This window comes from Notothenia coriiceps, unplaced genomic scaffold, assembly GCF_000735185.1.
Source record: "Notothenia coriiceps isolate Sejong01 unplaced genomic scaffold, NC01 NC01_scaffold00006329, whole genome shotgun sequence".
Lineage (NCBI taxonomy): Eukaryota > Metazoa > Chordata > Actinopteri > Perciformes > Nototheniidae > Notothenia > Notothenia coriiceps.
The window spans coordinates 19749-32882 of record NW_011339030.1 but is presented as its reverse complement, the minus strand read 5'-3'; the positions used below and the strand labels follow the sequence as shown (position 1 = coordinate 32882).

Sequence of the window (13134 nt, the reverse complement as noted above, 5' to 3'; positions counted from 1 at the left end):
ATAAAACTCTATCCAATGCCAAATCGGAATTTTGTAAAAACCGAAATATTGACGATAAATTGTCGTGACTGGAGGTGCTCTCTATGACATAAATCATCCGGATGAAGCTCAGACACAACACACTCGCGCTATTCAGACTTTATATACCGCACAATTAGTTAGATTTTTATTCTGGAACATTAGATTTTTGTTAATGTTTATAATTAGAAGTCTTCAGATTTTTTTTTTCTAATTGGGCCGCATTACTTTTACTTATTTATTTCGAACTGGTCATTCTATAAATTCGACGGAGCGTGTAATAGTTTGGTTCCTTTTGTTTGTGAGGTAAAACTACTCGACACAGAACAGATCACCAGCGTACGAAAGCGTCTCACCTCGTTGTTCCACGTTACAAATGAATTGGTTATCAGACCCGTTTTTTCACTTTGGTTGAATTCACTTAATTCAGACGTTGAAGAACAAAGTCTACGTAGGTAACACACTAAAGAGTTACATTTAAAATACATATTTGGGATTGTGATGGTACAATGACACTGGAGGTCATTTCTGGTCTGTAGGTATAAAATCACAGGAAAGTCAGGTGAAGCACAGAGGAAACTGAGGGAATAATTATGCATAATAAAAACAAAACCATACAGCAAACTTAGGTATTTCAAGGGAATGTTATTAAAAATATAGACTCAAATAGTTTTAAACACGGTGAGATGGCAGGGGATTGTTGAGAGACGGAAACTCCTTCCATGAGCCTTTGATTCTTCTCTACAACACTTTGTAGCGGCCTTTGCTCGTCGGCTGGTAAGAATTTTGCTGGAAAGAAGAAAAAAAAAATTATTAACATCTTTTATAGATATTTAATCAATTACAACATGCCCCGTTTTATTTTTCAAGCTCCAAAAATCTGATGTTATTGATTCCTATAAGAAGAAAAGGATACTTACTAATCTGATGAGCTCCTCCTTGATCAACCGCGTGATCTCTGTTTTGGCTTTCTGCACGGCCATTTCATTTGCACCTATAAAACAAACGCTTCTTTATTAAACAGTAAATAAAGATGTATTATACACAATAAAACAGGAGTGAATACAGAGCCCAGACGTAGCTCAATGGATGCTTAGAGAAAGATTAGGAACGTCATTATGAAAGTAATGTTCTTAAAGAACGCATTGAACACTTGAAACTGATTCCCCTGACACATACTTTCAATAGCCAGGTAGATCTTGCGTTCTCCCTCCTTGGGCTCTTTTCCTGGAGGGAAATATGTTCCTCTGATGGTGATGGCGGCCTCAGAGTATTCACCGATCCTCTGCAGAGCTTCCTTAGACGTCACCTTCCACCTGGCCGTCTGCGGTAGATCAGAACGAGAAACATTTAAAAAGATTTTTAGCTAGATTCTGTCCTTATTTGCAACAGCTTCCATTAAAGTAGAAAACAGAATACACATTTCTCAGAATTAAAAATACAATTTCGAATTTGGACATGATTGCTACCAAAACACGTCTTAACATCAAAAAAGGCCCTGAAATAAAAGAAAATGGCCACCTGTTTTTATGTTGAGCAATGTGGTCCATCACAAAACACAACATTTTCTGACAAAGTTGACACAGTTTGGATTTGTCCTCAAGTGAGAGGACATATTTGACTGGTAACGTTGTGGTATAAAGTGAGCATTGCTAAACTGGGAAAAGAAGATTGGATCACACATCCCAATGAAGCAGAGAACTAAATAAATAATACTCTCTCCAAAGCCTTTACATGTATTTCAAAATGGTAAACATTTAATGCCATTCGGAAAAATGTAAGATTTGAAACATGTTTTAAAAAACGCCTGTGATAAATATTTGATGAAGTCATGTGACTTTCAAAGAAAACTGCTTCCAGAGTTTATATTTTAATTTCTTATGCGCTGCTTCTAGGCACCGACAAGACGAGGTTCACTGTGACCAAGGGAAACTACAGCCATCTAAACTTCCTGAACCTCATCCCGTAGTATAGTTAAAACCTACTGTGGCATGTGAGAAATAAAACAGATCCAGGATAAGCTAGGCATCTGCTGAATGTTTTAGTTCTTTGTTGTGTGCTGCCTACCTGAGGGAAGTCATTGATCTCCAGCTCCTCTTCGTATCTCTTGACGGTCTCGGCCTGTTCAGCCGCCTGCCGCTCCTCCTCCAGCTTCTCCACGGGGGTGTAGTTCAGCTTGGCATTGATCTTCTCCGCCAGCTGCTCTGCGATGGTCTTTGCCGACACCGAGGGCGTCATGATGGTGCCCCCCCGCAGGATGGCGTTGGTGGCCTGCTGCATCACGTCCTGTACAAGGAGAGAAAAGCAGTTTGGCTTTATAGGGTACATAATTCATATTGGCATAACATAATACAACTTGAAGAACAGAGAATACAGAAAGAAACAAATATTAGATGGAGAGTTTTCAGTTTAAGAGGAATAGACATAAACCTTAGGGCTACCTCGTCCCACAACCAGAGAGCAGAACAGTATACAAATAATCTTTGTAATATATGGTGATAAGAAATATAATTACAGTGCAGTTGTAGTTTAGTAATACACACATTTATAATGCCAAATAAGTGTTTGTAATCCCACACTTCCATGTTAAAAATAAAAGTTGACACTTTCTTATTACAGCAGGACTTTTCAAATGTAATTGTTTTTTTGTATTGCAAATTGTGCGACTTTAACATTTTACTGCAATATGAAAATATATATATATATATACACAGTGGGGCAAAAAAGTATTTAGTCAGCCACCAATTGTGCAAGTTCTCCCACTTAAAAAGATGAGATGCCTGTAATTTTCATCCTAGGTATACCTCAACTATGAGAGACAAAATGAGAAAAAAAATAATATCCAGAAAATCACATTGTCTGATTTTTAAAGAATTGATTTGCAAACTATGGTGGAAAATAAGTATTTGGTCAATAACAAAAGTTCATCTCAATACTTAGTTATGTACCCTTTGTTGGCAATGACAGAGGTCAAACGTTTTCTGTAAGTCTTCACAAGGTTTTCACACACTGTTGCTGGTATTTTGGCCCATTCCTCCATGCAGATCTCCTCTAGAGCAGTGATGTTTTGGGGCTGTCGCTGGGCAACACGGACTTTCAACTCCCTCCAAAGACTTTCTATGGGGTTGAGATCTGGAGACTGGCTAGGCCACTCCAGGACCTTGAAATGCTTCTTACGAAGCCACTCCTTCGTTGCCCGGGCGGTGTGTTTGGGATCATTGTCATGCTGAAAGACCCAGCCACGTTTCATCTTCAATGCCCTTGCTGATGGAAGGAGGTTGTCACTCAAAATCTCACGATACATGGCCCCATTCATTCTTTCCTTTACACGGATCAGTCGTCCTGGTCCCTTTGCAGAAAAACAGCCCCAAAGCATGATGTTTCCACCCCCATGTTTCACAGTAGGTATGGTGTTCTTTGGATGCAACTCAGCATTCTTTCTCCCTCAAACACGTCTAGTTGAGTTTTTACCAAAAAGTTCTATTTTGGTTTCATCTGACCATATGACATTCTCCCAATCCTCTTCTGGATCATCTAAATGCTCTCTAGCAAACTTCAGACGGGCCTGGACATGTACTGGCTTAAGCAGGGGGACACGCTGGCACTGCAGGATTTGAGTCCCTGGCGGCGTAGTGTGTTACTGATGGTAGCCTTTGTTACTTTGGTCCCAGCTCTCTGCAGGTCATTGACTAGGTCCCCCCGTGTGGTTCTGGGATTTTTGCTCACCGTTCTTGTGATCATTTTGACCCCACGGGGTGAGATCTTGCGTGGAGCCCCAGATCGAGGGAGATTATCAGTGGTCTTGTATGTCTTCCATTTTCTAATAATTGCTCCCACAGTTGATTTCTTCACACCAAGCTGCTTACCTATTGCAGATTCAGTCTTCCCAGCCTGGTGCAGGTCTACCATTTTGTTTCTGGTGTCCTTTGACAGCTCTTTGGTCTTGGCCATAGTGGAGTTTGGAGTGTGACTGTTTGAGGTTGTGGACAGGTGTGATTTCCTGGATTCTTTCCCCCCATTCTGTCTCTCATAGTTGAAGTGTACCTAGGATGAAAATTACAGGCCTCTCTCATCTTTTTAAGTGGGAGAACTTGCACAATTGGTGGCTGACTAAATACTTTTTTGCCCCACTGTATATATATAAATAAATTATTTGATGATTCACATTTTTGGCTCATGTCCATCAGTGAGCATTTTTTGCTATTCAGAACATTTGAAATGTTGGTGCCCGTCTTCCAAAAGGCCAACAATGCGACTGAAACACAACTGTATCACCAAGTATAATAGGTGAGGATTGACAGAACATTTAGAGATAGAAAATCCTCTCCATGTCTCCTCTGGCATTCGACGTACCTGAGCCTCGGCGCCCAGGTTCTTCTGAGCATTGATCTTCAGCGCCAGCCTCTTGGCCATCTCCAGTTTCTGGATGTTTCCAGCAGACGTCGGGCCGAGGCCTGGCAGCCCCCCGGAGACGGACGATGTGGAGGACGTTGATCCTGCAGAGCCGGAGGTCGCCCCGGGAGCCGACAGGTCCTTCACCCGCTTCTTGGAGTTGAACATGCTCTCGATCTGCTCTTCAATCTGAGGAGGGGAAAAAGCAGGGGAGATACATTGAGATGGGTCGGAACGATTCAATTAATAATCCATAGGATTTTGTAATTTTCACTTGCTGGGTGGTACACTTGATATGCCAAAAATGTTATTTTAGATGATGCAGAGAAACAGTGGAGTGCTGCATTTTTTGCAATGAGCATGTTGCCAGTTTTACAAACATTTAAAGTAATGTATTTAACAATGAAATGTAAACACTACTCACATCCAGGGCTCCATCCTCGTCATCAGAGTCCTGCAGTCCGAGAGCAGCTTTCTGAAGCTTCTTTCTCTCATTAGCTAAGGCGTGTTCTGTTTCATCAAACTTGAAGCCTTTTCCTGAGAAGCCGCTGCTGCTCTTAATGGTCTTACCCTCCTGGAAGGAAGAAGGGGGGGGGGAGAGGGGAATAAGGAAATAATGAAGATTTAGTTTTGACAGACTAATAGAGACACCACACACACACTCTTAAACTTTAAGATCCCCCTTTCTCTCATCTTACCGCTTTCTGTTGGTCTCTGAAGGAGGACCAAAGCTGCTCCAGTTCAGGCGGGACAGGAGAGCCGGACAGCTCCAGGGCTTTGATGATATCCCCCGCATAGCGAACCTGGTCATCTGTGATGAAGGTGTAGGCGAAGCCCTTGAGGAAAGAACAAGATTTAGAGATGAGAAAAGATATAAACTTCCATAGGATTGAAGCTATTAAATATGCACCTGAAAACATATTCCTTAGTAACGGACCTTGTTGCCTGCGCGGCCTGTGCGTCCGGCCCTGTGGACGTAGTCCTCGTAGTGGTTGGGACAGTTGTAGTTGACCACCAGGATCAGCTGCTTGACGTCCAGGCCTCGCGCAGCCACAGAGGTAGCCACCATCAGACGACATGCTCCGTTCTTAAAGTCGCTGATGACGCTGTCTCTGTCGTACTGGTCAATTCCTAACAAGACAGCAGGAAGTTAATCAATAAAAGACAAAAACTAGACTTCAGTTATGGTAAGGCAGGAATCAGACCACTCCCTTTGCAGCTGTAGGAAGGTTTTAGACGCAATACAAGAACAAAGTGGCCATATTAAGCTGGCAGCAGACTATACTTAATAATGTATGTAGTGTACATACCTTCACAGGCAATACAAGTTTATTTATACAGCACCTTTCAACACAAGGCAATTCAAAGTGCTTTACAAAGATTAAAGACATTAAGAAAATGGCATTTAAAAACAGTCATTAAAAAGCAAAGATAATAAAAATAAACATTAAAAGAAAAAATCCGTGAAAAAAAGTTACAGTGCAGTTTAAGATGTGAATAGTTCAATTAAAAGCACCAGCAAAAAGAAAAGTCTTCAGCACACAGTACCGTAATTTTCGGACTATAAGGCGCACCTGAATATAAGCCGCAGCAGCTAAATTGAATGATGTGTACATATATAAGCCGCACTGGACTATAAGCCGCAGGTGTTTTAATGTTTAATTACCATATGTAAGGGTTCGTGCACAGAGGGGATTGTCGGGAAAGAGATGGCTGTTTGAGGAAGCTCCCATTTATTAACATTTCAACAAACAAGTTGCATATTTGCATAACGTATTCAAGTGTTACCATTTAGTGCAATAGTAGCTACAGAACATGTACTGTGCTGTGTAAACTGTACTGTATCACATAGCGTTTCAGACACACAAACTTTTCAACTTTCAAACTTAAACGGTGCGCTCCCAGCGCACGTACCGGCAGTGATCTACAGCAGTGGTTTTCAACCAGTGGTACGGGGACAAACTGTCTCGCTCTCGTTATGTCTGTCTGTCTTGCTCTCGTTCTGTCTCTCGTACCACTCTCGGTTCCACTTTTACTTTTGCGCGCTACCTGTCTCACTCTTTTCCAGCCTCCAGCTTTTCCTGCTGGAACCCGCCGCTTAAAGTTGGGGGTCCGCGGACCGGCCATAGAGCCCATAGAGTTAAAGGTGGTGGCCGTGAGCTGTACAAATCCATAGATTAGCCGCACCGTTATATAAGCCGCAGCGTCGAAAAATGGGAAAAAAGGCGCGGCTTATAGTCCGAAAAGTACGGTACTTCTTTGAGTGCTCTTGTAGTTGAAAATACATTTACATTTTTGTAGAGTTAACACATATCTGGGATTCTGGGACCACTCAAAGACACCACTCAAAGACACCTTTCAAAGACACCACTCAAAGACACCTTTCAAAGACACCACTCAAACACACCACTCAAAGACACCACTCAAAGACACCACTCAAAGACACCACTCAAAGACACCACTCAAAGACACCACTCAAAGACACCTTTCAAAGACACCTTTCAAAGACACCACTCAAAGACACCACTCAAAGACACCACTCAAAGACACCACTCAAAGACACCACTCAAAGACACCACTCAAAGACACCTTTCAAAGACACCACTCAAACACACCCAAATTGTAAATACATCCAAATATCAAAAAGTTGTAACGAGTGGCCCCCTTACCTCCGTGCAGTGACATGCAGGGGTACGAGGCTTTCATCAGGTCTTTCAGCAGAGAGTCTGCATGCTCCTGTTTGTCAACAAAGATGATGACCGAGCCCTTCTCCTGGTAGTGACCCAGAATCTCAAGAAGCTTCAGGAACTTCTTGTCCTCCTCAATCACCAGCTACAGAAACACAAAAGGAGAAAAGAGAGAAAGATGAGGACTGATTTGGATTGAGTGGCCAATATGAATTTAAACAAAGGGGGCAATCTAACTCAAACCAATGTGAAATCATGAAGTTTGTTAAAAGACCTGAAAAAATAAATTTAAATAAATCATTTTTTAAATGAGAGAAAGATGATTTACCACGTGTTGTTCCACATCAGAGCAGACCACACTGCGGCCCCCCACCTGGACCTCCAGAGGTTTGATCAGGATCCTACGGGCCAGCGCCTCCATAGCTCTGGGGAAGGTGGCGGAGAACATGACCGTCTGACGGTCTGGACGCACGTTGTCTATAATACGCATCACCTGGTAGAGGAACCAGAATACACCTGAAGGTTAGAGAAAGCCGTCTACTCGTTCCTAAGCTCATTGTTTTCTATCCTGTTTCACTGCTTTACTGGGAAGCACAAAATCCAAAGTAACAAATGACAGTCAATGTTGTTATAGTTTTATTATCCAAAATATTTTTCACCTTCTTTAACTTTGTAATTTGTGCTTGTTTGAGAATGTGGGCAATTACACATCCAGGTGAAACTAGGTATTGGACAATATGAAAATGTTATGTCACAATTGTTCTGGCCAAAAATAAGGATTCACAATATGCTCCTGAAAATGATCCAAAATCTGCATAAAACTGGCATAACATTATAACATAGTGGACTTAGAGTTTTGCTAAGGGAAAAATTATTTAATTGCGTCAAAGATAGGCCACATATTTTTGTTGAATGCACATCCTTTTAGTGAGAAAAAATATCTATTTGTCCCGATCCATTTAAATAAAAACCTGTAGCTGATCAGATTCTGATTTGTGATGTCACAATGTTTTCTGGGTCGTGTAACCATTAGCCGATAACCAACGAAGGTAACACCCGCCCGGTCATCACCTGAAATTCCTCCTAGAGCACCATTGTGTTTTTTTTATCTTAAAATAAGGCTGGGGTTTTATTTTCTCGAGCATTATTATTATAAAGCTTTTCAAGTCACATTTGATGATATTCACGATTAACAAGAAACAAAATCCTGTCCGTGCTAACTGTCAGGCGCTGTGGTCCAGGCATAGAAAGAGAAACCGTATATATACGAACAATACATCTTGGAAAGACCCACCTGTGGCTCAAAGCCCATGTCAAACATCCTGTCTGCTTCATCCAACACCACATATGTAGATCTGCGCAGGTTGGTGACTCGACCTACACACCGAAGGAGATGAGCACAAGGAAAACAGTTAGCTTCAAGAAAAGCCAGTCCTCATTCTCATCCCCACTCAAGCTTTCATACAGATTAAACATATCTACAAAACAGAGAAACGTTTTCGTTGTAAGACTACTTGGCAAAGAAAACAAGGCACATGATATAACAACTTGAGCGTATTCTTCTGTGGACTAGTTTCAAATGGCCAGGGTTGGATTTGATTTATATTTGTACATGTTTTTTTATAGTTTTTCTCTGGGCTTGCGTACCATCTCAGGGACATGAGGGACCTGTAAAAGTCAGAAAACAGCCTCAAGATACAAAACAAGAGATGGAGCCCCAAGCAATATCTGACCAATCGCCTTTTCACCTACAAGGGAAACATATTAGAGATTACCTCGCATGTGTGGAAACAACAAAAACCTTTTCATAATAAAAGGCTCAGAAAATATTTAGAAATGCACGATTAAAAAGTTAAAGTTTTACAATAACTGCTTTCTTAACACATTTCCAATATTTCTTTATATTTGTATGCAAAGGCCTACTGCTGCACAGGGCTCCACAGTGTTATTAATGGGCTAATAAGCTCCATGAGCTCAAATAAAAACATTAAAAAAACCTAATGGGTGTACCATAATTTTCGGACTATAAGCCGCGCCTTTTTCCCTATTTTTCGACGCTGCGGCTTATATAACGGTGCGGCTAATCTATGGATTTTTACAGCTAACGGCCAACACCTTTAACTCTATGGGCTCTATGGCCGGTCCGCGGACCCCCACCTTTAAGCGGCGGGTTCCAGCAGGAAAAGCTGGAGGCCGGAAAACAGTGAGACAGGTAGCGCGCAAAAGTAAAAGTGGAACCGAGAGTGGTATGCCGCTGCTGCGGCTTATATTCAGGTGCGCCTTATAGTCCGAAAATTACGGTACTTGCCTTTTACTTATTTTACATTATCATAATAGCAGTGACTCAAAACTCTTTAAAAATGAAATTAATATTGTTTATTACAATTATTAGTAGTAGTTACTTTGACAGGCATTTTTTTTATTCACAGTATAAGAACCAAAAGAACAACTCTGTAGAACCCTGCTTGAGCATCAAGGCCACTCCTAATATAACACAAGTACTAGGGCTGTCAATTTAACAGTTTTGCTCTTTTTTTGGATAAATTAATAGGAATAATTGGATCAAAAACCATTGCGAATGAATGCACATTTGTATGAATTAAGTTGATATACGGATGGTATTGTAAACTGCTGCCCTTCAAGCAGGAGCAGTCTTTGTGGCTCTGATTTTTGGCCAAAAGAGAATAATTAAAATAGTGAATTAACCAATGCAATACTCTGAAATCACGCAGCGCAAAATGTCAGTCAGTTGGATCGTAAATAGTAGGCACTGTGAAATTATTTTAAATAACCTGTTATGGCCACACAATAGTTTACCCGCTGGTAAAAGTCTTCCCCTCAAGCAACTACGGATTTATGCGATTAATAGTTATACATTTGAGTCACAAATGGATCTATTGACAGCCCTAATAAATACACATCCTGATAAACCAATGTACAATACACTTATCAAACATTTTGATGGTCTCTGGCTTGGAGTTGAGGAACCACGGAGACAGCGCCAGGTCCACCTACCTGTACTTGCCCTGATCTTCAGGAAACACATCACTGTCTGGTAGGTATGACTGATCCCAAGGGTGGTCAAATAATGTCAACAGTTTAGTAAGTGTTACTGACTTGGGCAAGTATGTACTTTATCAATTGTTACATTTAATTGCATGCAAGGTAATTAACAAAAGGCTCACAGTGACATCCTACAAGAATAAAGAAGGGAGGGTCGAGGGGGAATGAACTCACCGCTGTTGGCCCCCAACATGTCAATCATTCTTCCCGGTGTGCACACGATGATCTCCGCTCCTCTCTTCAGCTCAGCAATCTGGAAACCGACAACAAATTAAAGTATTAGTGTAACGCTCAAATTAACAAAATAACAATCGAATAACTAACTAACAAAGTTATCCAGTCACTGGCGTTTAAGATCATCTAAAGATACTAGTAGAATGAAGTCAACAAAATAGTTTTAAATGCTGATTTGCAGCAATAAAAAGAAAGAAGAAATGAAGGAATATGGAGGAGAACATGTTTGGGAATATGGGGGAAGCTAAGGAGTAACTGTTCTGCAGAGTGTTGAAAGGAAATAGAGAAATAAGTCTCCTTTAACCCATATGCTATGCTCTCATTGGCTCTCGGTTGTTACTGTCATCATTGCCCGTCAAAACAAATTTCAGAGTACAGGATTTGGACTTGCAGACCAATCACCATATTTAACCTGCTCCAAAAACTGTTGGCCAGAAGAAAATCATGGCTAAAATCATGTAGTGTAAATGTAGGCATAAAGCCATTTTATTTCATCAAAGATTGCATTGCACCCTGACAATTACATTTAGCTTGACTTTACTGTTCTGATAGATTGACTTGAGTTAAAGAGCCTGTGACACAAGTTTTCCCCCATCATCCAAACCCATCAATTTGAGTAAATATTGTCCCCTTGAAAACCGTTACTGAACTGATTTTGGATATTTGTACTTTGATAACCATTAATCTGCCCTTCAATGTTGACCATTTTCTGGATCTTCTCGGGGATTCTTCAAGTCCCGCCAAATTATGTGTGACGTCAATGCGGGCACAGCGCTCCAGCTGCACCGTTCAGGACCCCAGCATCTGCATGTAAACCTGATGTAAACGCACGATGGGGCACACAGCAGCAAGCGATGACAGCGATGACAGTTTAATTTTGAACGTGTCTGAGAGCTCATATGAGGCTGAAGGATCGGTTTATGTTGTATCTGTTAGAAGTTTAGGAATTAGGTGCGTCAATATGGGCGATCATACAGTCATGTAGCCAGTGGTGGACTGAGACTAAAAATCAGCCCGGGACTCTCGACCGGCCCACTTCGGTACCGCTAGTAAATTGTCAACGGGGGGAGTGGGGGATGTGCTAGTGACTTATCCGACCGGCCCACTTCGGTACCGGCCCATCGGGATTCGTCCCGATGGCCAGTCCGCCACTGCACCCAGCCCAGCCCACGTAAACTGTCAACGGGGGGAGCCTCGCTGCGGGGAAACGGTGGACCTAGTGTCCCGATCGGAGTGGGAATAGGAATAATAATAATAATAATAATCCGTGCATTTTATCCATTAATTTCCCCAACATTGGGGTAAAAAAAACATGTTTAATCCACGTTGGTGTACTACAACTACAAAAAGCATCTGTTTGTTTTCTCATCAGGAAATGCATACCGGCTCAAACAAACGATTTTAAATCATCATCCTCAAGATCATTTAATGTTTCATATGAATTGACATGAAAGCACTAATAAATGTAGTTTCATCCACTTGAGTTTACAACTACAAAAATAATCGATTTGTTTTTATATCACATCCGACGGGAAGAAATTCAGCAGCTCTCACTTACCGATTTTTTATTCCTGAACTTTAATCATCAATCTTCACACGATCATTTATGTTATGTTCGCCGAATTGACATGAAAGCACTGACAAATATGAAATATACTGTAGTCAACTTCATTAAAACGTTATTAACGTGCCTAAGACTCAGTAATTCAGCATTTCTTACGCATGACAACACACTTTGTCCCTGTTTGGCTCCTCTCGCCGCACAGGTGAAGCGTTCCCGCATTGGACGTCCTTTCGGCTTCCCCCAAAACTTCAAAATGAGTCGAACGGAATTTTCCCGCGATGTTCGAAAATTATTGACTTATTTATCGGGAACGGTATCGCACCTTATTTTTTAAACTGACGTTCGAGATTACTAGTAGCCCAATTATTCATAGCACAACAGTTGTTGGGATGCTGTCACAGGCGCTCTTTAACTGTAAGCTGATTAAAGCCTCGTGGGGAAGTAACATTAACAGAAAACATTTAGCGTGGGTGTTACCTGGTTCACTGATGCCTGTGGCCTCCATAACACCACCACCACCCGGAGTCCCAGCTGTTTGGAGAACTTCTTTACACTCCTTTGGCGATCTGACAGAGCCAACTCTCTTGGTCGGAGTTCATGGACGACAGCTCAGGGGGAAATAAATAAACAAAACGGGATAAAGAAGATGTCTTGGCAATAACCTGGCAATACCAATACATTCATGCATACAACGGGTTCAATATTTTCATTACAGAAACTATGTATGCATGCAATACTATATAAGTGACTTTCATTTATGAGACTAAACCGCCAGATTGCTTATTATTACAAAGTGGAAATGGGTCCTCGATTAGAGCTGAACGATATACGTGTCATGGCGCGATAACCGCAATATGCGCATTATTCACATCGCAGGGATGTGCGATGTTGAGAATGTTATTGTATTAAGTGTTTGTTTTTTTTAGGACGTGCGGATATTAAGTTGGTAAAAACGCAACAGCAGAACAATTATTTTGCTCTTGCTACAAAAAGAAACTTGCTCTCATGTCAGTACTCTGAGTCTTAACACAGGCTCTGCATGCACAGCAAACCACCAATCATATCGTTATCAATCCAGCAGCCCCGCCGCTAAGTTTGCAGACCATCAAAACACCCGGTAAAACATGAGCGAGGAACAGGAGGACATACCGGCGAGAGTGAAGCTTCACTTCCAAA

General features: G+C 41.5%; 1 protein-coding gene across 3 annotated transcripts; it reads right to left on the bottom strand.

The window, feature by feature from the left end:
* Nucleotides 1–498: 498 nt before the first annotated feature.
* Nucleotides 499–12564, bottom strand: ddx46 (DEAD (Asp-Glu-Ala-Asp) box polypeptide 46). 3 transcript variants are annotated; one of them, XM_010769047.1, is made up of 14 exons: nt 10335–10416; nt 10113–10162; nt 8745–8845; nt 8392–8474; nt 7426–7590; nt 7080–7242; nt 5348–5541; nt 5109–5246; nt 4835–4984; nt 4372–4599; nt 2086–2304; nt 1198–1342; nt 939–1012; nt 499–807 (listed from the first exon to the last, which is right to left on the bottom strand). In XM_010769047.1, the coding sequence occupies exons 4-14, from the start codon at nt 8416–8418 to the stop codon at nt 760–762; spliced, it is 1551 nt and encodes a 516-aa protein (XP_010767349.1). In that variant the 5' UTR covers nt 8419–8474; nt 8745–8845; nt 10113–10162; nt 10335–10416; the 3' UTR covers nt 499–759. The 3 variants fall into 3 exon arrangements, with proteins under 3 accessions (XP_010767349.1, XP_010767348.1, XP_010767350.1); XM_010769046.1 differs by lacking the exons at nt 8745–8845; nt 10113–10162 and adding an exon at nt 12440–12564; XM_010769048.1 differs by lacking the exon at nt 10113–10162.
* Nucleotides 12565–13134: the final 570 nt, after the last annotated feature.